Raw genomic sequence first — 25677 nt, forward strand, 5'->3', positions numbered from 1 at the left:
TTTTCGATTTCCATACGTAAGTATTGCACTTAATATAGAATTAGACATATTAGATATTTGCATATCAGAAACAATCAGCTCATGCCATAAAGCTGTTGTGTTTGGTAATATTTTAGCGCATTGAGATGGTGTTTTCCATACATTAACTAGACTGGCGGCCCGCCACATTTTGTCCCGCCACAGTCTCAAAGTAGGCCTGTCGCGATATTCAAATAACCGATTGATAATTGCGCTCTTTTAAACGGCAAAAATGCACCAATTAAGTTTTCGTGTATTATATTCAAACTCATCGGAAGCCATTCCATAGCTTCTGAATTATATAGTCACCTAGATTATTTATTTATTTATTTATTTTTGGGTCAGCTTATGATTATATATTTTTATTCATTTGCTATTTTTCTCTATAATGGAGAAGTGTGTTCAGTGCATTCTGGATTGTGTTTAATAAATCAAAGAGTGACGTTTAGTACCACAAATACAGATGTATAGATACAGGCCCCCACTAATTATTCTAGAAATAAATTAACCAATTTGACCACTTATGAACTATCATTTAGCCTACTATATGTTGTGTACATGACTAATGTGCCCTACCATCACGAATAAATAAATAAATTACTATTAGAGCACAAAATTGTTTACAAGAGAACAAATTTCTTCGTTGATGTAATCACTTACATTTTGCTCTCAGAATGCATCAGATTTATGCATTTAAATTTAAAATGTACAAAATTTTCCTACGGGGGGCATGCCCCCTGACCCCCTAGAGGGACCGATGTCCACCCACCACAGTCTCACAAAATCCAGTTGGAAACACTCATGAAACACTGCACCAAATGAAATGTGCACGTGGTGCTACACATTGATAGATAAAAGTTAGCCACGGGTTAGGCACTATTGGTGACAAAATTAAAATAGTGTGATAGGCATGTCCGATTTTAAATATGATATTCTTTGTTGCAACTAAGTAGCCTAGTTGCTAATGAGTCGTGCCACAGTCTACTGCCATATTTATAATCATAATTTGGATAAAAGTGTCTGCATAGAACCTATAGACATAAACATGTAAACATATATAATCCATACTCTATCTTCAGATGTAATGAGTGTGTGTGTTAGTTAGTATATTGTAATGTGTAGTTTAGTTATCAATTCTATACTGATTTATTTTTCTCTTTATCAACAGGTTCTCAAATACAATTTATCAAATAATAATTAGCAGCTGACTACAAAAGGCACTTTTAAGAGCCACGTTTGTATTGTTATTCTCCATTCTCTTTTTTGTATTGTTCTCTCTCGCTTTCTCTCTCTCTCTCTCCATTCCTCTCTCTTCCCTTCCCTTCCCTCCTCTCCCCTTTTAGTGGTGTGTTTGTCCTTGTGCACTTTTGTTTGTTCTTGTGCACCATGTCAGATCCTAAGCTGAACCAGCTCTTGGAGGAGGTCAACAGTCTTGTCAACCAGGCAGAAGACATGGATGAACTCAAAAGGCTGCATGAGGTCATCAGCACTCAACAGGAGGCAGCTTCATCCATCCAGCGATCCACCAGCCAGCCATCTGTGAAGTGGATTAAGAGGGACAGCAGAGGAAACATTATTTATGGGAGGCCAAGATTCTCCAGAAAGCAAGCAGGTCAGACTTACTTTTCATTCATGTTAATTAAGATCTAGATTTTACCTCTAGATCTATTTTTACCTTTTGGAATGATATATAAACATTTCACAAGTCATGGGTCTGAATCAGAAAATATATGATTATTATTATTATATAACATACTTACTATACATACTATAAGGAAAATCAATGCTAAAACTTTGTGTCATTATGTTTAAAAGGCAGTCATGGTAATGTATTTGTTTCTAATTGTAAAAGATGTTTTTTGTTTTTTTTTACTACAGTAGGTCTTAGCCACAGACAAACCGGAAAGACTGGTGGTTCCCTTTTCAGGGCTCCAGAAACCAGTGTGGAAATGACCAATGACTTTTCTCACATAAACACTGGTATGTCCTATATTGTCCCTGCACTGTAAAACAGTATGTTCATTAATAATAGGAATGTAATACACATTCCATATTTTTGTGTTGGTATGATAGACAGCACAGTTATTACTGCTGTTATGACTGTTGTTCAGTGATATACTCTTTTGTTTAATAACCTGTTGTTTTTTAATACTGTCCATTGTTTTAACAGAGTCTTTCCTTCAAGAGCTAAAGCACTCACTGGGTGAAGATTTAGATGACAAAGAAACACCAGCACAAGCCTCCAGTGATTGGTCAGTGAGAAAAAGTCTTGTCTCAGGGTGGTGGGCGAAAGTGAGGCCCCGGTTGGTGGACAACATGGTGGCTAAGCAGCATGTGGCAAGTCCAGTCTGCCAGAAATGTTACTCCAGTCCAGCGATGATCCATTGTTGTGACTGTCGACCACAGCCCTTCCTCTGTGCCCATTGTGACATCAGCATCCACAAGGCTCAAGTCTTCCACAACAGGGACTCAATTAGAGAAGGCTTCTTTCAGCCATTGCCTCCGACATCCTGTTTTGTGGAGAAAGTTCTTACCCAGTGTGGTAAGTTGTAGTTTTAATTTCAGTTATCACCTGGAAAACTAAATGCTAAAATCTAAATAATTTCTGATCAGTCAATGAAGCCATGAAGAATATCTGGTCTTAAAAGCTGACAGTAAATACGTATGTTAGTCTTCTATCCTCTAACTATTCTCATAAATGCTTCTTTTTTTTTCAAGTGCGTCTTGTACCCTTGGAGATGCCAGAGAGAATATGTAGCTGTCCTCAGAGATTAAGTGTCACCACTGGAAAACCCATTGCTCTGGTTACAATGAATGGTAAGGAGAACATTGGGGATGGATGTCACTTCTGCTCAAGTAACTGCCGAATTTCACCCTCAGATGAGGTGATCCCACCCCATATCTCTAACTTCTCACTTTCTGTCACTCTTCACTGTCCTATTTAAATGAAAAATGTAATAAGTTTTGAATTAAAAAAGTAAAAGTATATTTACCTCCCAGCCAATTGTTTTTGGATGTATAGATAGGTAACCTGTGAAGATGGAAAGATAATATAGAGTTTGTCCATAAAAGAACAAAAGCACAAGATGTACTTCCTTTGCTTCCTTGGATTGAGCACACAAATTATTCAACTTTTCTTTGCCTCTGTCATAATGAGTGTCTTGCGATACTGCAACATTGTATCAAGACATCCTTAGGAGCCAAATTGTCACAGCAATTAAATATATGCTCAAATATTGTGGGCCATCCCCCAAGAAACTATAATAGATAAAGATAATATATGGATAAGATAATTAGTCTTTTTAGGATCATTCTTTGTAAATCCCTCCAGAAGTTTGCATTCTGCACTTGAACGGTGCCTTGTGGTGCCATCCCAAAGGGGCACAAAATCACTCTCACGGACCTTCTACTGGTCTGCTCCTGGCTGGTGGAATGACCTGCCATGCTCTATCCAGGCAGCTGAATCTTTAGCAACTTTCAAAAAACTGCTAAAGACATATCTATTTTGTCAACACTTGTCCCAGTAATATTAGCACTTACTTTTTATTTATATTTTATTTTTATTTTTTTACTTTTTATTTTTTCGATTTCTATTTTTTCTCCATCTATTTGTATTAAAAAAAACTGGCTACGAGCACTTTACTGATGAAACTAGTTTATTTTAATTTTTCAATTAAAGTGAATGGAAACAGTTTAATTAGAGTATATGCACATTTACAATGTTTCTATCCATAGATGTTGTCCTGGAGACATTTTGATCCCACAGATGGTCAGAACACGTCCGTTGATTTGTCTAATGTCCATTTTTAATTCACATTACACAGTTGATGGAATCAAACTAAGATGTGCATATTCTGAATTTTCATTAATGCGAATATCAAATGCAAATAAGATTAATGGAAACCTCGCTAGTGTCCTCCTGATAGTCAAATGTTCCCACTTCATTGTCAGAATTAAGTGTGCATATATATTTCTTTCCTTTTCCCAGGACGATATGATCTCAACTTGCCAGAGTTGAAATGTGAGGGATGTCAGGCCACATGGAGTACTGGAGTGGATGAGCTGGTCCATAATGACTACTGGCCTGCTACTTCTCAATTTTCAACAGTGTATGCTACAGACATCCTATTTTCCTTTGAGGAGTTGAAGATGGCAGCACCTGGGATGTCCAGCCAAGCATTTCTTAGAATGCTAGATCAACGAACTGTCCGCTTTGGCCGTGTAAGTATTTGTGGTGATAATCTCACAATTATAGTATGAGGTCAAGTACACATGAACATTTACACTGTTTAGGGAAAAGTTCATGTATTAAATTCAGACCCTTTGTCACAGATGTATAAACAGCTAGCAACTCATGCTGTCGTGTAGTTTGTAGTGTGAGTGTTTTATGAAAAAAGGGGTCCTTCTGAAGACCACAGCATTAACTCCATTCTTCTAAGATTTGGAATTTATCTGTTTTCCCCAATATCATTTGCTGATCACAGAAATGTTCATTTGGAAACTTTTCTTTGGCTAGAGATGTAGACTGTCAGGTTCTTCAATTTAGGTACTTTTCATAGTTTATTATCATAGGTCATGAAAGTAGTACACACATCCCAATGTTTATCCATTTTAGAGCATCTTATTTCAATGTAGAGTAGCCTTTAATTTTATCATCTGTTTTACTGTACTCTTTTACTGTACTCTTTTGAAACAGACTGGAAAGGTCATAGCAGACAGCTTCAGAAAAAGCTTTTTGGAGTGGGAGGCTGTCCGATTTGAAGTGGACAAAATCATCCGGGAAGACCACTTTAACTGCCCAGCATGCACCCCAAACATGCTTGCGGTCTCTGTTGATGGAAACCGTAAGCACTATAGATTCAAGAGTGCAGCAAGGTACTTAAAAAAAATACAGTGTTTAGATTGACAGTTCATCATTTTGAAAGTAACTTTGCTGAAAATCATAATGAAAATCATATGAATATTAAAAGGCAATATGTGTCTCGTTATCTAGATCAGAGGAACAAGCAATCTTTAATGGTGTCTTCATAGCTAAGGACGATGATGTAGCAAGATTTGTAGACTATGTCCATTCCTCGACCAGCCATGTAAACTTGCACAACATCACTATATTTACATGTAAAATACCATGTCCTACATAGGAGTTTGATTGGACTGTTAAACATCATCCATATTTTAGGTCTCTGGAAGAGGTGTCTGTGGGGGACAGTGGTCAGCAGCACGAGAAACGTCACAGAAGTCCTCCAGCAAAGTAGATGAGGAGGGCCTAGAACTTGCCGTTTGTCGGCATGGTGTTCTTCTTTGTGCCCTTAATATGTTCAGGGGGAGGTTTTTGCTTACCCTTTGTACCTCCAAAAAAAAATGGCTTGTAAGCCGGTGAAATTCTTTGCTATGGATGTTGCATGCAAGTACTGGCCTTACCTCCAGAGGGTGAGTGAGAGATGCCCTGAGCTTCAGGATCTGCTCTCAATGAAACCATTTCTGTCAGTGTTCCATGCCAAAGCCCACGACTTCAAATGTGAGGTAAGAAAATGTGACTGTCCATGTGATTTTCTTTACCTAAACATAAGATTGTTGCCACTTAGATTTATTTATTTTATTTTTTATTTGAAGGTAAAATGGAGTGGGGCGTACCAGGAGGGGGCTGGTTTGACTCTCGGGGAGGAGGTGGAGCAATGCAACGCCTTCCTATCGAGAATTGCTGTTACCACAAAACACATGGCAAAAGCAGGTAAGGTAACCACACACTGCACTAGTTTGATAAAGTGATACAAGAAATATCTGCAAGGGACTGCAATTCTTCGCCTTTCTCACACTGCTATGAGAAGTGTTCAAACTACTGTACATTTTGATCCTGATGATGAGGTACATGCTGACTCTGAACATCTGAACAATCAAAGCAGATTTAGAATGTATAATCTTTAAGACAGATGGGTGGATCGATTACAATACCTTCATCGTATTTTTATTTGAAGTGAAAATCATAAGGAGAGTCAGTTGGAGCAAATACTGTGCTGTTGTTGGTTGTTACCATACTGTACCTACTGTCCTGCTACAGTGCTCTATGCCTTTTGCGTAATGTCCTGTGTCACTGTTCCATGCTACTTCCCCACTATCCTGTGCCACTACCCAACTAACCCTTTCCTTGGACAGCAATTAAATGGCACAAGACAGCAGGGTATTGTTTCTGAAAAGTATGTGGTACCCAAAAAGTGTGCACTGTTTTTCTCTTACCGCTACTGTGAAGAAGAGTGATAAAGTGTTTTGTTCTGTTTGCAGTACGCACAGACATGCTCACAGTCATGGCCATGCGCTGGAATCAGCAAAAGTTTAACAACTTGGCTTCCACACTTGCCCGCCGATATCAAAAGGTAAAATCACTTATGCAATATATAAAGCAACATGTGTTTTGTAAAATATAGTGGCATCACACTAAACTATATGTAGTGACTTTTTTTTAGCTGATATATTTTTCAGTATGTGTGTGTGTGTACATATATATATATTAGGGCTGGGTAAACTATTCTTTAATCCCAAGAATCGATTAGTCTAGTCTGTTTTCAGTTGATGGATGAGCAGAATATGTAGCTCCTCCCATCCAATAAATCGCAATAATCTGCGATATGAAGCACAGTCTCAGATTTCAAATGACGTCCATCTTATTATGAGATTCAAAAATAAATATCGTTTTGGCGCTGTTTAATGTGACGTGACGGATCGCTTTAGCACCTCGGTTAAAGAGAAGCATGTGATCTCCACTTTAATACCAGTTACAGTGAAATAAACATGAACATCTGAAGGTATGTTAAAATATACAGTACAACTTACTGAAATCCGTATCCGCGGAAAGACTTGTAATCAATGTAATGTAACGTCACATTTACCTCAGAAAAACTTGACCACAAACTCATTAGTCAGCTAGAAAAGTGTACTCTAGAAAGCAACATTCTGATAAATATAGCTATGCACCGTTACATATTCATTTTAATGTTCTTCAGTATTTAATGCATGTTTGAATAAATCGGATATGACAGCCGCGATTTAAATGTTTATATTTAAAAACTAAAAAATTAATTGAAGTAGAAATAAGATTATGTAATTCTTAACTTTATTTATTATTTAAAAAAAACAATTGAGTGTAATTTAAGTGTTTGTATATAAATAAGTTCATTTTAACCTTTAATACTATAGTATAGTAGTACCAACTGACTCTCATGTGTAGTTTACAGCATTAGTTGAGAGATTTTTTCCTCTAGAAAATTTGCAATTTTCTGTAACTGAAATACTGCATCCAAAAATACACACACACACACACACACACACACACGCATGTTTGTTTTTGTGAATTGTGGGGACTTTCCATAGACTTCAATGCATTTTACACTGAACAAACTGTACATTCTATCCCCCTACCCTGCCCCTACCCCTAAACCTAACCCTCACAGGAAACTGTGCAAACTTTTACTTTTTCACAAAAACTCATTCTATATGATTTATAAACCCATTTACATTGTGGGGACCGCTGGCTGGTCCCCACGATGTAGGTGAACTCAGGTTTATATTACATCATGGGGACATTTGGTCCCCACAATGTAATATAAACAAAAGCACACACACACACACACACACACACACACACACACACACACACACACACACACACACACACACACACACACACACACACACATCATTGCATACCATATAGGGACAATTACAGGTTATGGATGTGACTGAACATGAGCAAGCATAGTATTGTTAGAATATTTTTCACAAACCCTGGTATAGTCATTATCATACAGATACCATGGCATTTTATTGACATTGTGAATGTGACAAAAAGTCCACTTTCCATGAAATTGCCATATAATTATAGTCCCTGTATTTGTGAATATATGTACAGTATGTTAAATGAGTGCTGTATGTTGTTTTCTGATAGTGAAGATAACTTTAAATTCCTTATTAATACACAGCTCTAGGCATTACCCTTGTCTGTCTCTGCTTCATTGTCATTTGTTGTTTGTGTTTGAAGGCCACAATAGCCCTGCAAAGAGAGTTGCATAATATGGAGGCCATGAAAACTGAAATGGCAGTCACAGATGATCAACTGGAGGTCTGGATCACTGATGTCAATGAGTGGGCAGAAGGTATAATATGCATTTTGATGCTTAATGCATCATTTTTATGGTCGTTTAATTATAATTGACACACTAATGTACAAACTATGTGTCACCTGATGGGAAACAAAGATAAAGTTATTTCAGTCTAGTTTTGTGTTGTCATAGACGCAAGCTTATTTTAGCATCTTCAACCCTTTGAATTTCTCATCAAGCTTTTTTATTGTTTGTTGCAAATGCACATAGCCTTCAACCTGTAGGGTACAAAGCATTATCCAGTAGGGTAGCCACTCAGTTACAGAAAAGATTTTTAGGCTCACTGGCCCATATACCAGAAATTATACTGTATTAAGAAGCATATTTCCTACTTCTCTTCCCATCAGCAACAACATCCCCGAATGATGCTAATGTTGCTGCTGTGGCCAGACGAATTGAGGAGCTGGTGACCAGTATTAAAAGGAGGTCGCAACGTCTTTATAAAGACAATGATGGCTGCAAAGGTCGTGCCCGGATACGCAGAAAGATCAGAGAGGAAAAGAAACTTTTAAATTCTGTGGTGGATCAATATAACTCCATGGTACCTAATGCAGAAAACCTGGACTTGGACACTATTCTTTCAGATGACATCATTTGGCCATGGCAGCTTCCACACGGTGGTATGTACACAAGTCTATTGACGATGTGAAATAAGTCACATAGTAGCACAAAATCTTTTATTGATGTTTGCTCAGATAATCTAAGAACTTTTAAATACTAATTTTTAAATCAGCTGATTTATGTATTCCAGACTCTGTAGATCTAAGGACAAAAAGGAAGGCATTTGACATGGTGATGGCAGTAAGGAGAATTGAGGAGGAGAAGAGTATTCTCATTGCTGAGATGGAAAAACATTGGACAACTCTTTGCACCCGTGCAGACACCCTGAAGGAGATGTCATCCCAGCTTTGCAGTGGGACATCAAGTATGTATTTAAAGTTATACTTCACATGCATTATATTTACCATTATGTTTCTGAAAGTCTGCAATAATGTTGTTTCTTCCTGTATATAAGGTGAGATGTGGGGCCTGAGTACAGAGGGAATCCAAGGTCTACAGAGCTTAACCATGAAGAAAACACAAGCCATCAACAGAATACGAAAGCACGCAAAGAACTGTTATATACAAGTTCTGACTGGAACAGAAGTGAACTTTGAAAGTGATTCAGAGGAATACCATAGTGACTCTGAACTTTCAGAAGATTAAACAGAAGGTGTAAGATGACCAACTTTCAAGTGTCTTGTCATTTTCTCCAAGTCTTTGTTAAAGAAATTCATAGATTGGCAAGAAGGTCATTGTAGCACCTGAGCTCTTTATGTTGAAATTCACAATTCAGTTTGTCACATACAAAATCAGAGTACAACATGCTGTAAAATGCTTAGTGCAGTGCTACGTCATAAAATAAGATTGGGAATAAAGAAGAGTGCAACATCCAATGTGTTTAGATCATTGTTTAGATAACATTTTTGTTTTTAATAATTTTGCTGGTCTTTTCCAGTAATAATTAAGGCCTTCACTGAAATGAAGATTTCTGGATGGAATCCTTTCCAGATGTTCAAGCTGACAGTGTGTAATGCACATCCTTAAATGCAGTCTCTTTAAGTGAGCACTTAGAAGAAGTTGTATGGTCTGTCCTCTTTAGTCCAGTGTCCATGATTTCCAGAAAAAGACATTTTGACTTTTTTTTTTCTCCAAGGTTCAACTCACATGGCTTTTAGCACAGATAAGCCATCTCAGTCAAATTCTTTTAAGCCCAGTATACCTCTAACCCGCATCTGTGGTTGGTATGTCATGCTGTGTTGATAGATATTAGTTATTTGGTATCTTGTGCCAATGCAATGACAGTTGTGGGTTCAAATTTCGGCTGCCACTATTGTGCCCTTAAGCAAGGCACTAAACCTTAAGTTGCTTAAGGGGAGACTGGCCTTGAAGTAATTGATGAAGGTAAGTCCCTTTGGATAAAAGCATCAGCCAAATGCGTACATACAACATAAAGGGTACTTAATTCTACCACAGCTTTACTGCCAAGAGACTCAGTTTCTCTATGCTTGTCAATCTACTTAGGTTGGAAATATTCTCATCTAACCATGCCTTTTATTGTTGACATTAGCCACAAACAACGATCATAGTCTAATTCTCTCTCTGCTGTACAGCCTTTTTGAGACACCCTGGTAAACCATAGACTCTTGCTGTCTGTCAGACTACAATAGTAATGTTGTACCAGAGACATCAGTGTAAAACACTCACTTCCCTTTCAGTCATACCTACAGCTTGCTTGCTGTGTATATACTCAGTAATATCTGTCTTACCCCCTCCCCCCTTCTGTATCTCTCCCCCACTATCAGTGCCTCCTCCTCATACTTCTCTCCACAATGTCGACCTGATCGCTCCTGTATATGTGCAGGTCCACACATTCATTATGCAGTCCAGGCTCAATGCGCTCAACGTTTTTGACCAGATCTTCTTCATAGGTGTCCCTTTATACGTAATTTACACACCTGTCAGCCTATCAGAAAAAAATGGTATTTAATTTCTCTGGGTGATAAAGTAACATACCTAAGCATAACATAAGTAAGAACCATAGTAATGAGCTTCATTTGTCATTTAGCTTTCATTTGTAAACATGAAAAGCTTTGTTTAGAATTTGAAAAAAAATCCCATGGGGGTTTTAATTGAACTTCTTTTATAAACTTATTATTATGAATATCTGAAATGTAATGCCTTGTGTAGTGCTGCTCTGTATAGTTTCCTTTGTGTCTCATGTGTATTGGAGAACCTCCCAGTTAAAGCAGTCAAAGACTATGAAAATATCAATATTACAGTGGAGTTTATGTAAATGTGTATTAATAAATAATTCACAAATCATTAAAACACCCATATTTTGATTATCTTGATTGTTGTGTGCTGTGAATAAAACATTCATAACACCACTGACTCATCCACATTTTCAGGTGTCTTGATCCATTGATGTGTATTGTGCTAAAATAACTGCAATGTCACAAATGTTTCTAATAGTTCAATATTCCTTAAATAGTTTACTTGATACTTTGTGTGTTGTCCAGAAATATGTCCAGTTTAACACATTTGACCTTCTGTGGCAGCAGCAGAGATCCTTGGAAATGTACAATTTTGGTACTCAACGACTATGATTTTTGATAAACATAGTTCTATAATCACTCAAAACCCACTAAAATATCCATATTTTGAGTTATCCTAATAATCTGATGATTGTGATTGTGAAAAATGCCCAATCTCACTTATTTGATTTTCCATGCTAAGTGTGACATAACAGAAATCTTTGGACATATGCTGTTTGGACATTGTCATTTTATATTCTTACATACCTTAAATCATTCAAAACCCACTAAAACATCCATATTTTGGGTTGACTTCATATGTTGATGTGTATTGTGCTGAAATACATCCATTTTTACTTATTTCACTTGCTATGTCAAGTGTGAGGTCACAGAGATGCATGGAAATACATTGTTTTGGCGCCCAATAGCTGTGACTTTTGATGCTCAAATATAATTAAATCATTCAAGAAACTCTAAAACATTCCTGTTTTGAGTTGACTTGATGCATAAAGGTGTGATTTGCAAAATACAATTCACTTTCGCTGACTTCACTTGCTGTGTCAAGTCTGAGCCCAAAGACATCCTTGGAATGTAGCACTGAAGGAGGCAAATATGCCATAGAAGGCTCAGTAAGCATCATGCCAGATAATTGATGAAATGTCAGCATGTGGCACATATTTTGATACAGGGGATGTTAACAATCTTGTCTGTCAATTTTGAGACCTCTAGCTGCTTGTGTGTTGCTAGGAGGCGGAGCCAAAATGTAGAAAATTTGATTTTCTAGGGGGCGCTACAGAGTCTGTGAATATGTAAGCTGTAATTTGACTTCACTTATTTAACTTGTGTGATACACAGATGTCACATGACAAATTTGAGACCTCTAGCTGCTTGTGTGTTGCCGGGAGGCGGAGCCAAATTCTAGGGAGCGCTACAGAGTCTGAGAATGTATAAGCTGTAATTTGACTTTGCTCCCATATTTTATGCCATACATAGATGTCACATGCCAAATCTGAGACCTTTACCTGCTTGTGTGATACAAAGAAGCAGAGCCAAAAATCAGAAAAAATGATTTCTAGGGGGCGCTACAGAGTCTGTGAATGCGTCAGCTGTAATTTGTCTACACATATTTATTTTGGGTGATACATAGATGTCACATGCCAAAATGTACCTGCTTATGATGTATGCAAGTTAGAAATGTTAACCCTAGACCCCTAAATGTTCACAATTCCCATGTCAGAAAGGCATTGGTAGAATTACGCCACTTACTGTAACAAATATCAACATGTGACACATATATTGGTGTGTGGGGTAAAGCAAAGTGCTATGACAAATTTGAGGCCTCTTGGTGCTTCTGTGTTGCCAGGAGGCAGAGCCAAAAATCAGAAAAAAATTATTTCTAGGGGGCGCTAAAGAGTCTGTGAATGCGTCAGCTGTAATTTGTCTACACATATTTATTTTGGGTGATACATAGATGTCACATGCCAAAATGTACCTGCTTATGATGTATGCAAGTTAGAAATGTTAACCCTAGACCCCTAAATGTTCACAATTCCCATGTCAGAAAGGCATTGGTAGAATTACGCCACTTACTGTAACAAATATCAACATGTGACACATATATTGGTGTGTGGGGTAAAGCAAAGTGCTATGACAAATTTGAGGCCTCTTGGTGCTTCTGTGTTGCCAGGAGGCAGAGCCAAAAATCAGAAAAAATTATTTCTAGGGGGCGCTAAAGAGTCTGTGAATGCGTCAGCTGTAATTTGTCTACACATATTTATTTTGGGTGATACATAGATGTCACATGCCAAAATGTACCTGCTTATGATGTATGCAAGTTAGAAATGTTAACCCTAGACCCCTAAATGTTCACAATTCCCATGTCAGAAAGGCCATGGTTGTCAGGGACACAGACGGAGGCAGGCAGGTAAGTGAAAAAAGGTGTTTATTTAGAACAGAGGCACGGACAATGGAAGCTGGAGAATGCAAGTGAGTGAATGAACAAGCACTTTGGAACAGTCACTTAGCTGGAGTGTAACAGATTATGTCTTTGTAGGTGAAGGATCCACAGGGAATGGAGAACAGATGATGGAAGACGAATGGGAGAGGATACAGGATTCTCAGGTGAGTAACAGGCAAGGAGTCCATGTACATGAGACAGTACTTTCCATTGACGAGATCAGACAATGTGGTGGAGTGAACATGGGGCTTATGTAGGGGTGTGCTGACGAGTGTTAACAATGGTGATGGCTTGCAGGCCCATGTGATTGGTGAGAGATCGGAGGTGAGGAACCAGAGGGATGCTGGGAAATGGAGTCCGGGGAAGGTGAGACAGACGGTGACTAACAATGGTAGAGTTACACTTATTATTGTAAATAAATATCAACATGTGACACATAAATTAACATGGGGATGAAAAAAATAGCTTTTTAAGACCTTTAAGATGGTAGTGTGTTACCAACACAGAAAGATCACTGAGGTTACTTTAGGTTCAAAGATGTTTTATTATCATTCCATAAAACGGTGAATAAAATTAATGTAGAAATTAGACAAAGTCAGAAAGAATGACCACATTAACATCATGAAATATTTAAACTTTATGAAAATAAAAAAGCTATCCAGTTAGTTTCCATGATTGTCATAAATAATGGTAATCAATCACTTAGTGGGGTTAAAGAGTATTCAGAGTGTCCCAGTTCATAAAAATAGAGACAAAAATAGAGATTAGAATTAACACAAATAAGGACCAGGTGAGATAGAAAATAAATAAATAAATAAATAAATAAATAAATAAAAGTTAAGTATAAAAACTAAATTATTTTATCATTGAATCTGGTTACAATCTGGTTATAACAATAATGGTAAATGCTCAATGTAGCACAGCTTTCAGTCCAAGCTACAGCAGAATTGTCATTAGCTATTTCAGCGCAAAACACGTCCTCTCTAACTGCTGGGTTCCTGAGACCTCCAACTTCCATGATGTGGTTATACAGCTCCAGGACCAATGGGCCTCTGAGGGTGGTAGCCAGACCACTGTTTACTGGCAGACAGTTCTGGAGAATCTGGTTGGGTCTAGGCTTGGTACACTAGGCATTTGGACTGCTATGGCAAAGGTCTTCCTCTTCATTGTCTTGTTCCTCTGTTTGCAACTACAAATCAAAATAGATACAATTGCACATGAGCACACAAAAAACACATACATACACACACACACCATGACAGGCTGGGGTGCATTTCTCTCACCATTGCCAGTCTGGGGTGTGTCCCTCCTCACTGCACTGCCAAGCTGGGGTGCATTGCTTGCTGCCATGTGACAGACTGGGAAACATTGCTAAGGGCAGCAGTGTAGTCCTGCAGTTTCAGCTTGAAGATGGTGGAGAATTCATGCATGACCATCATCCCATAGGTGTTCAGGTTGGTCAAGGCTGTACAGCGACGAGAGAGAGAGAGAGAGAGAGAGAGAGAGAGAGAGAATGAAAGACAAAGAACAGTACAGTGCACAAAATGAAGAGATGCAGTACCTATTACACCAGGTGTTATACAAAAGACAGTCTCTGTGTGTGTGTTAAAGATAAAGTACCTTATACATCAATATCTTTTCTGAATTTAACTAAAAAAGATTTAACAGGATAGCAGCGATGGATAATTTTAAAAGAAACCTTTAACTTTGTTGACAAGCAGGAATTTACTGGGCAGAGTCCATGTCCTGGTCCAACAGATGTCTTGGGCATATTTGCTCCAAGCTGTAATTACGCATGGGGTCTCATCCAAGCTTCCATATTCCTTACCCTCTGACACCCATAGGAACACTATTTATTGATATGTGAACCTAATGTTGAGACATAGTTTGACAACAGAGAGAATAGACAATTTCTCAAGGAGTAATGAACAGTGTTTTATTAGAACCAAAATCAGAAATAGATTATCTTACTTTTCATTGCACAAGTCCAACAAATTGAGGTGGAGACATATTTAGTGCCATTTAAAAGACAGTAAAGACAAACAACAAATAGGAGCAAATATACAGCTATCAGACACAGTATAAGTTGAACACATACACACACTATAAAATCAACACATTGCATGTGTATACTGAATGTCCTAATTCGTGTGTCAAAGTTATCAGGTTTGTGGTTTATGGCGTGCTCAGTGCAATGACAGCTCAGAGGTAACAATTTGATAATAATCAATACATATCAATACATATAAACAATTAGAAATGGTATAGAACACTGAATATGAATTTAATATATAAAGAATATTATTAGTTCTCTCTACTATTTCAGGAAGAAGAACCTGTAAAAACCACAGGGAAATTTAACTGAAACATACCTTTAAGCATGTGTGTTTGTGTGTGTGTTTGTATAATTGTTTTAAAATATTCTTTTAAACTTCAGGTCACTGCTGTAAGAGTCCTGTGCTAAGCTCAGTAAGGGAACTGGCTGGCCGGCTCCCATGTGTCCTCCCAGGCTTTGCCACTGTAATTAAGTAAGGCAAATCAAACATTAGATCAGGAGAATAAGTCTATTTGTGTCTACAACATTCACAGCTTATACTGTACATTTTCATAAAATCTTTGTTTCTAATTTCTCTTTATTGGTAATTTCCTTTGCAATTTCTTTACATGGACTTCAAATATACAGTCAACATTAAGGGCCGATTTAAAGTCAAGCAAGTATGCTGTGGATGCAAGATCACGCATGCACTTTCAGTGCAGCCTGATCATGCATCGCTTGGTATGCTTTCATTGACTCCCATGTTATTACATGCATCGCGTCACATCACAATGGACAACGCACAGTGTTACCCAGGTCCACATCATGTTGTTTTTTACATTGTGTTACTGTTTAGGGGACAGGCTTTACAAAGTTAAAAGATTAGTTCACTTTCAAATTAAAATTTCCTGATAATTTACTCACCCCCATGTCATCCAAGATGTTGATGTCTTTCTTTCTTCAGTCGAAAAGAAATGAAGGTTTTTGATGAAAACATTCCAAGATTTTTCTCCTTATAGTGGACTTCAATGGCCTCCAAATGGTTGAAGGTCAAAATTACAGTTTCAGTGCAGCTTCAAAGCGTTCTACGTGATCCTGTTTTAACCATAAATGCTCATCTTGAACTAGCTCTCTTCTTCTTTTTTTGAATTTGAATTCCAGCATTGTAGACACTGCTAAGTGTATTTCTGCCCTCCACAGGTCAAAGTTTGAACTAAATTGTCATATTCAATATTCAGTGAAGTCCACTATAAAGAGAAAAATCCTGGAATATTTTCTTCAAAAACCTTAATTTCTCTTTGACCGAAGAAAGAAAGACATGAACATCTTGGATGACATGGGGGTGAGTAAATTATCAGAAAATTTTAATTTGAAAGTGAACTAAACCTTTAAGCTCTCATCTAAGGCTGCGTTAACACTTGGCATTAACATGCGACCTGTATCTGGATGTTGTCCACACACGCATTGAAAAGACACGTGTAAACACGTTTGTGATCGGAATGTTATCCGATCAATGTGTCCTGGTTCGGAGGTAGTCGAGGACACATTGGATCTCAGTGTAATGTAAACGCGATCCAGCCAACAAATCTACATTCAGAGGGCGACGTCATTTAAATCCCCGCCCAATCTCTCCGTGTGGCTGTCAGAAAATAATGGACAGACGCAGTTTTGACAAGAAATTAAACATCTTTGAACTTTACAATAAACATCTGACTTTAAAACAGTTCATTTAGACTTACATGATACCATTGGTGTCATTTTTCATTTTAATTGTGAAACATTATCTAAACGAGGTGATTGCGAGTGTTTTTATTGCTTTTAGTTTATTAATCTCCCAATATTGCACGCTATAACTTTAAATCTGGATAATGTGACTTGTTTAACATGATCAACCCTGTTATTTTTCATCTCTGGAAGTGTTTTTTCATTTAAAAAAAATTATTTAAATTTAGCCTATGTGAGTGAAAGCAATAGGACATTGTTTTATTTGTATCGTCTTTACTCTTAACTGGTGTCGTATAGCCTACCCTTGTTTAGTTCTAATTAATGCTCTTTAACGTGATGTGCTATTTATTTTAATACAAAGTGTTCGGATTCTGCGGTTACATATTACACAAACAATACAAATGCTTGCGTGCTGCAACCATGAAATATTATTTTTCATCAGACAAGATTAATGTAGACACTTAAATTTGTAGAAGTTCTCTATTTTGGATCGATTGTACTTTTGTGGAATAAATCACAAAAATTCGGTGCTGTGTGCACTGCATTGATAGATGCTAAGGTAAAATGTGTTTTACGCTATAAAGCAATTTGAAGCGTCTGCCTTTCAAATGCGCTTAATTTAAATATTGTGCGGTAAACAAAAATCTGATCAGTTATCCAGATACAAAGGCCACTTGATGTGAACAAATGTAAATGCGCCATGTTCTAATTGGCTAATGATCTGATTAAGACTGTCTGCAGCCAGTTTGCAGCCACTGTGTGTACATACTACTCTATCCTAAAACATCCATATACCAAAAAAACAAAAAAACAAAGGGCTGATAGGAAACATTATAGTCAAGTATGAATGGATATGTACTGTATGTCAGTACTTACCATTGGGAACAAGGCATCCAGCGCACCTTTACTTCAGCCTTATCCTACAGAAACACACACAAACACATTTAATTATATTTGTGTACTTACTGCTACCATTTCACAAAACCACTCAAACAGTAATGATGTTCACGCTTGGCTATATTCACTGGTTGGGTGACGTGGCTATAAAGTAATATTCTACAATGAGGAGGATATAAGAAACATTAATAATAATGATGGTTCTACATCTGACCTCTGTCATTCTTTTGTCAATTATTGAGTCCCACTGCCACACTTTTTGCCTGATGCATTTTCGGCACCCTGAAATGACAAAGGCAAAAAGGTTTTGTTGAAAAAACAAATGGTAATCAATAAATACAAGTATTGCATTTGATCTAAGGCCTTGTGCATTTATAGGAACCCATAACTTATATACTAGGCATGGTTTCACAGAATCTAGAATTAACATTAACTAGTGTATGTGTATCACACTGGCCATTGTAATATAGCACAAATAAGAGAGAGGTTGGTTGGATAACCACACAGCTGTGGTACTGCCATAGCCAAGAGGCTGAAGGTTGATAAAATTATCATCTTCAAACTGATGGAACATTGGTGTAGCTCAATTCAATGCAAAATGCAGAGTGATATATAACACCAGCGCAAACAGTCAGAGTGAGGAAATCTAGGAACATCTTTAGTCAAATAGCATCACTGACCATCTCTCGAACAATCAGAATATAATAGATAATTTGACTGGACCTGACTGTTGAATCAAAATTATATAAATCAAAGAGAACCAATTCATCTAAGGAAAAAAAGTATTTGCCTAATTACAAAAAAAAAATTAAGAAAGTTCACTTTACCCTTTTTTTCTGGGTGAAGGGTATAAAACAGAAAATAAAATAAAAAAACTTTACAGCATGGCATTGCTGACTATAATGTCATCAAACACCAATTGGATTCATCTAGCAGTGCCAATAAGGCTCTGGGAAGTGTTTTTGTGTGCCTTTTAGGTAGCTAGTCCACTAGTTTTACATAAAAAACTACATAGTGTTTATTTAAACCATAATTAATTCTGCATAAGAAAGTTTACTTTACCCTTTTTTCTTTTGTTGGGGTTTGGTTTGGCAGTCTGTGGCTGACTTTGCTGGGGCTGTGGCTGGGTCGGGACCTGGAGCTGTATCTGCGGCTGATGGTGGACCGGAGACTCTGGGGGCTGGGGCTCTGTTGTGAAGGTCCCAAATTAACATCAACTTAAATAAACTTAACCGTAATTACTTCTGCATAAGAGATTGGGTGCAAGAAAGTTTACTTTACCCTTTTTTCTTTTGTTGGGGTTTGGTTTGGCAGTCTGTGGCTGAATTTGCTGGGGCTGGGGCTGGGGCTGTGGCTGGGTCGGGACCTGGAGCTGTATCTGCGGCTGATGGTGGACCAGAGACTCTGGGGGCTGGGGCTCTGTTGTGAAGGTCCCAAATTAACATCAACTTAAATAAACTTAACCGTAATTACTTCTGCATAAGAGATAGGGTGCAAGAAAGTTTACTTTACCCTTGTTTCTTTTGTTGGGGTTTGGTCTGGCAGTCCGTGGCTGACTTTGCTGGGGCTGGGGCTGGACCTGGAGCTGTATCTGCGGCTGATGGTGGACCGGAGACTCTGGGGGCTGGGGCTCTGTTGTGGAGATATGCGGTTGGATATGCTGGTCAGGTTGGGGCTGGGGCTGAGACATCTGGGGTCCTGTTAAGAAGGTAACAAGTTAACATGAATTTAATCTGTATACATTAAAGAAATATGTATTTTTTTTTAAATATAATTAAAAAAGTAATGAGTTCTGCATAACCCTAACCTTGCTTTTTAAGTAAATACTCATATGCCTTTTTCATGGCATCAACAAAAGGTCTTGTGTCCTCACTCAGTGCCATTCCAGCACTTATATCAGCAATCCATGAATTTTTTTTTTTTTTCTGCCTATAAATAAAATGGGCATATAGCCCAAGGCAGCCAGTTTCTGCACCTGAAATGAACAAAAGTACTTAGAGAATTCACATTGCATTAATATCAAGGTTACACAATTCACATCAACATCACTTTTTGTCGAGGTGACATCACATTTGTATGAAATCAATATTCACATAGTGTCAGGCAATGACTGGTAACGCTTTACTGATCTGAGTTTCTAAACACTGAGAGGAGTGGTTCACAAGTGTTAATGTGATCTGATGACATTCATAAGCTGACCCACTTCTGTCATAGAACAAAATGTGTAGATTAAAGAGTGAAACAGACTGGTTGTAAGCTGATGAACCATCAACATGCTGGCAATGAGCTCTGACATGACGGTTAAAATGAAGGTTGCATTGAAAAATAAACAGATCTTATTTAGAACAAGATTTGGAGGTGGCCCTAATCAGAATTGACAGTCAGATTCCCTTGTTGTGCAAGGACCATAGTTGCTAAAGGGGATTCTCTCTATTGGTGCTGTTCGGCAACTGGAGGGTTGCAGGTTCGAGTATAGCTCTGCCTGCCTCCTTTGAAATGTCCTTGAGCAAGATACTGAACCCAAAACTGCTCCAAGTGTGCAGGTTGGCACCTTGCATGGCAGCCACTGGTGTATAAGTGTGTGGGTGAATATAAGGCATACATAAGTGTTTTAAGTGCTCAGAGGAGTGAAAAAACACTATATATATTATATATGCAGTCCATTTACAATTTTACCATATTGTGAGTGGGAATAGAAATTTAATTACAAACTGGATATTATTTTGTCAACACTGATGCCATTCTCTCTCTTTTCTTACGAATGCTGCTACAAGGAAACTTTGGGTCACCACTATTAGAAAGCTCATCAGTTTCATAGGATAGACTATGTTAAATGTATCTGTTATAAGCAAATTGAGAGAACATGAGTCATTTTGGACACAGTTCACATCCATCCAAATGTTGTCCTGTTTATGGTATGTGTGCCAGCTTTAGGATAAGCTAAGGTCTGTGGGATGCATGCATAACGTGTCATTGATTTTTTTTAAACTGTACATTCAGTCACAAGATGACATAATTTCCAGTGTCATTCAACCCATATTCCTGTTCCTCGAAATCAGTGAGTTTTGTCGTTAGGTGGAGAAACGAGAAAATTTGATTCAACAAGAACCAAATAGCAAAATGGCAGCTAACACTAAGTAATGAGGGCAAGGAAAGTTTCAGTTTTCTGTGGCACTTTCAGTTCTGGTCAGCTCCCACTTAGCAAATTTGGTCTATGTCGATGTTCTTTGTTCCTATTCCTACCAACAGCACTCTGTGAATCTCAAGCAACAGAAATATGGGTTGATTCACACCAGATTGTTCTACACAGTTAGAAATGATAATGTTGATAGTTTGATCATAGGATATTATTGATGTTAATGTAATGTGCTTTGAGCTTCATATTGACTACAATCCAATTCATGAAGCATGAGTATTTTTACTTACTGCAACTTGGGCAGAAGAAACCACTCTTGCTGCATTCCGATTTTTCCAGACCCCCTGACCCCACTCATTATCCAGGCGATCTTTGAGGGCCTCAATCTTTTTACTTTTGCTGAGGCTTGCATAGCAGGCGATGCAGAACTTCCTAATCGCCTGGTTCTCAACCTGGCAAGCAGGGCAACATCTGAATTTTGGCTTTGTCATTCTGAAATGTACAATACACACACACACACACACACACACAAGGATTATTACAATATTTTAATATGTTACGATATTTTAATTTAACACATTTTAAAGGCAAACAGGTTGTCATACAAATATAACCACAACAAATAGAAATAGCCTAAAGGCACATTCAAAATAAAATTCATTTAGACCAACCCAACTGTGAATGGACTCTCTGTTGCCCTACTATTAGGCTTGGACTAAGGTCTTTATTACTGTCAAAAATACACAGGTCTATGTCAATGGTTTCAGTCATTGCATATAACATTACATGTGGAAGCTCCTAAAGCTTTTTTCACCTAAGGAAGCCCAAAGTCTTTTGGGGCACTTTAGTCACGTACACAACATATAGTAGACTAAATGATCGTTCAGTGGTCAAACATGTAGAGTATACATTTCAACTATTAAAAATATGTAGCAAAAGGTTGCCTTTGTTAAATTTATTTATTTCTAGAATAATTAGTGGGGGCCTGTATCTATACATCTGTATTTGTGGTACTAAACGTCACTCTTTGATTTATTAAACACAATCCAGAATGCACTGAACACACTTCTCCATTATAGAGAAAAATAGCAAATGAATAAAAAATATATAATCATAAGCTGACCCAAAAATAAATAAATAAATAAATAATCTAGGTGACTATATAATTCAGAAGCTATGGAATGGCTTCCGATGAGTTTGAATATAATACACGAAAACTTAATTGGTGCATTTTTGCCGTTTAAAAGAGCGCAATTATCAATCGGTTATTTGAATATCGCGACAGGCCTACTTTGAGACTGTGGCGGGACAAAATGTGGCGGGCCGCCAGTCTAGTTAATGTATGGAAAACACCATCTCAATGCGCTAAAATATTACCAAACACAACAGCTTTATGGCATGAGCTGATTGTTTCTGATATGCAAATATCTAATATGTCTAATTCTATATTAAGTGCAATACTTACGTATGGAAATCGAAAAACGCAATGGTGCTAGGGATCGTCGCATGCAATGATGTTTTACTGCTGAAGTAGTTGATTGGCCAACGTGACGCAAGGTACAGATGCAAGAACAATTATTATTATTATTATTATTATTATTATTATTATTATTATCATTTTACACAACAGTTAGGTCCGGTCGAAGTAATTATACACACAAATATACATTAACAAATATACCGGGCAAATCGCTTTTTTTTTTTATAAAGAGCGCAAATCTATGTTGACCCCCTGCATGCGTCAAAATCCGACGTTGAGGGTCTGATCCGTTAAAAGTCTATCCTCTGTAGCCTAAAACCTGCTGTATTTTCTATCGCAAGATAATGCCTACATCTAGCCAAGTTATTTGTCATTATGACCACGAAAACCGAAAATTTCCAACACACGCGAGAAATTCGTTGGTTGACCCCCCCCCCCCTGCGTCAGAATCCGAAGATAAGGGATTTACATTGAAGTGTATAGGACGGCCATCGACGTTGAAAAGCGACGCAAAAGGGGTACCCTTTGCTTCGGATGTCGACGCTAGGGGGCAATGACCAAACGTCGATATGTGACGATGAGGGGTGAGACCGTGTTGCCATGACAATAGAGAATTCCCTTGGTGTCACTGGAATTTTATGAAAATCTAGAAATTCAGAGTAAGTAACATGCCGTCTTGATTCAATAATTGATCCACTCGTATTATACCTGCTAAGAACCATCTTTCAAAAAATAAGGATTTATTTTTAAATACTATATTGTAATTGTTCCAAATTAAATATCTATGGGGTGAAAAGTTATGCTTGTATAACAGGGACCAAGCTAGTAACATTTGTTTGTGAAAGCAAGACAAGATCAGAGGGATTTTATCAATTTTGTAGTTGCAAATCAAGAGAAAATCAAGACCACCTACTTTGGAGAAAACAAAACTGGGTATAAAATTCCAAAGAGAATTTGGATTTAGAATGAAATGTCTTATCCAATTAATTTAAAAATTATTATTTAGATTACTAAAATCAAGGAAGTTCAATCCACCCGATTCATAAGTATTCATTATTATAGATTTCCTAATATAATGTGTTTTGTTTCTCCAAAGAAAATTAAATAAAGCAGTATCGATAACTTTACACATCTCCTTAGAAACATCAAGGGAAGTAGCAGCATAGACTAATCTTGACAGTCCCTCAGCTTTACACAGCAAGACTCTTCCTTTTAGAGATAGGTCCCTCAAAAGCCAGTGATTTAACTTTGTTTTAGTCTTCTGAATAATGGGATCAAAATTTATCTTACATCTAGATTTTTGATCTTTCGAGATAACAATTCCCAAATAGGTCACCGATTCCTTCACTGGGATATTAGAAATATGTTGTAACTGACAATCTTTAATAGATAATAGTTCACATTTGTTAATGTTTAAACTAACATTAGCTCCACCGTATCGAACGCTTTATAGAAGTCTAAGAAAAGAATAAATCCCTCATCAGTACTTAAATGTGAGTAGTCCAACAAGTCTAAGACTAATCTTATATTATTAGAAATATGTCTTTTCTTTAGGAAGCCAGATTGAGCCTCATCTATAAGGGGGTCCATGACTGATTTGATTCTATTTGCAAAGATAATGGCAAAGATCTTATAATCATTGTTTAATAAAGAAATTGGTCTCCAGTTATCTAATAGTAATGGGTCTTTTTTAGGTTTTGGAATCAAAGTAGGTGGAAGACATTGATTTTCTATACTCTCTATATAAACCTCTTTAAGAAAGGGGGCAATAAGATCAGAAAAGGTTTTATAAAAGTCGGCCGTGAGGCCATCGACCCCAGGAGATTTATTAACCTTAACATGTGCGATAGCATTTAAGACTTCCTCAACAGTAATTAAACTATCGCAGAACTCTTTTTGTACAGGGTCGATGGTCTTGACTGAATTAATTCCAGAAATAGAGTTCAGAAATAGAGAAGCCGAATGTTCACAAAATTTGGATGAATATAATCTACTATAGAATTCTGTACAAAATTTTGATATTTTAACTTGGTCATCTGTGATATTCCCATCAATTTTAAGTTGTTCAATTGTATTATTTCTAGAATTAAATTTCTCTAAACCAAAAAAATATGCAGAATTTTGTTCCCCTTTTTCCAACCATTGCTTCCGTGACCTAATGAAGGCTCCTTCTGCCTTATTCTTATATAATTTGTCCAATTCCAGTTGTAAAGTGGCTAACTCAGTTTGTTCTTCTCCATTTGGACATGATTTTGATGAGAGGATAACTAATTTTGAAATAATATTGTCTTCCTGTATACGTCTTTCTTTTGCCATTAAACTTCCTTGTTTTCGAAAGTACTTGGCAACTTCAAATTTCAGTAGCTCCCAGTTACTGCAGAATTTCCTTTCCGAAAGAGCTTTATACCAATGACATAAAATAAGATTTTTAACCTTTGTTTTACATTTTTCAAACTCTGGTGAAGTAGTGCGCCGTCATGACGTAGTATTTCGGCGCATGCGCATTAAACAAAAAGTTTATAGGCTATAATACGTGCATGGTTAAATTTGTTCAAGTTTAAGTTTTTCTAATCATTGTTGTAAGTTTAAAGAACTTGACTCATTCACCTAACTGAAATTCAATTATTTTATAGTTTAGTCTGATTAAAATTAAATGTATTTTAACTGAATATGAATTCAAATTAATTTTTATATATTCCCCCGTGTCTCCGGTCGGCCTTTTCGGCGACGCGGTGGAGAGCTGTGCCCAACAGTTCTCCGCTGCACAGAAGCAGGCTGAGGCTATCAGACATGTCATGCCACGGCGGTCCGCTGCTGCCTCCACCCAGCCGCCCGTGGCTCAGCCTCAGCCCGCTCGTCGCCGAGGGCGCCCGCCTGCGTCTTCCTCCGCCCCTGCTAAGTCGGCAAAGCAGCAGCCTACACCAGCCAAACAGCAGGGTGCCGGTCGCAGACCCTGAGACGGGTGACCTGGAGCGGAAGGTTCCTGCCCTTTGGGAGAGTATTCCATCTGCTCTCCCACCCCCGGAGGAGGGCCGGGGGGGATTTTGTGGCGGCTGTCCATCTACCGCCGCTGGCTCTCCGGAGTCCAGCGGTACCCACTTTGCCACAAAAAGAGCAGTTTCCTCAAACTCCAAGTCACAACAAAGGGTGTCTGCCAGTGTGCCAGGCTCCGCCTCGCCGCTGACAGCTCCCTCCCCAT

General features: G+C 37.8%; 2 protein-coding genes across 2 annotated transcripts; one reads left to right on the top strand and one right to left on the bottom strand.

Moving 5' to 3' along the window:
* Positions 1-1037: 1037 nt before the first annotated feature.
* On the top strand, positions 1038-10954 carry LOC137015598 (uncharacterized). Its single transcript, XM_067380645.1, has 15 exons — positions 1038-1630; positions 1897-1998; positions 2189-2560; positions 2737-2835; positions 4007-4239; positions 4715-4893; positions 5012-5105; positions 5198-5296; positions 5341-5541; positions 5632-5749; positions 6298-6389; positions 8051-8165; positions 8519-8791; positions 8923-9096; positions 9187-10954. The coding sequence occupies exons 1-15, from the start codon at positions 1405-1407 to the stop codon at positions 9375-9377; spliced, it is 2568 nt and encodes an 855-aa protein (XP_067236746.1). The 5' UTR covers positions 1038-1404; the 3' UTR covers positions 9378-10954.
* Positions 10955-15523: 4569 nt separating this feature from the next.
* Positions 15524-19745, bottom strand: LOC137015599 (uncharacterized). Its single transcript, XM_067380646.1, has 7 exons — positions 19670-19745; positions 19375-19560; positions 19144-19281; positions 18925-19050; positions 18077-18144; positions 17842-17885; positions 15524-15723 (listed from the first exon to the last, which is right to left on the bottom strand). Exons 1-7 carry the CDS (start codon positions 19743-19745, stop codon positions 15672-15674), a joined length of 690 nt encoding a protein of 229 aa, XP_067236747.1. The 3' UTR covers positions 15524-15671.
* Between the last annotated feature and the right edge of the window lie 5932 nt (positions 19746-25677).

Source organism: Chanodichthys erythropterus, chromosome 24, assembly GCF_024489055.1.
Source record: "Chanodichthys erythropterus isolate Z2021 chromosome 24, ASM2448905v1, whole genome shotgun sequence".
Lineage (NCBI taxonomy): Eukaryota > Metazoa > Chordata > Actinopteri > Cypriniformes > Xenocyprididae > Chanodichthys > Chanodichthys erythropterus.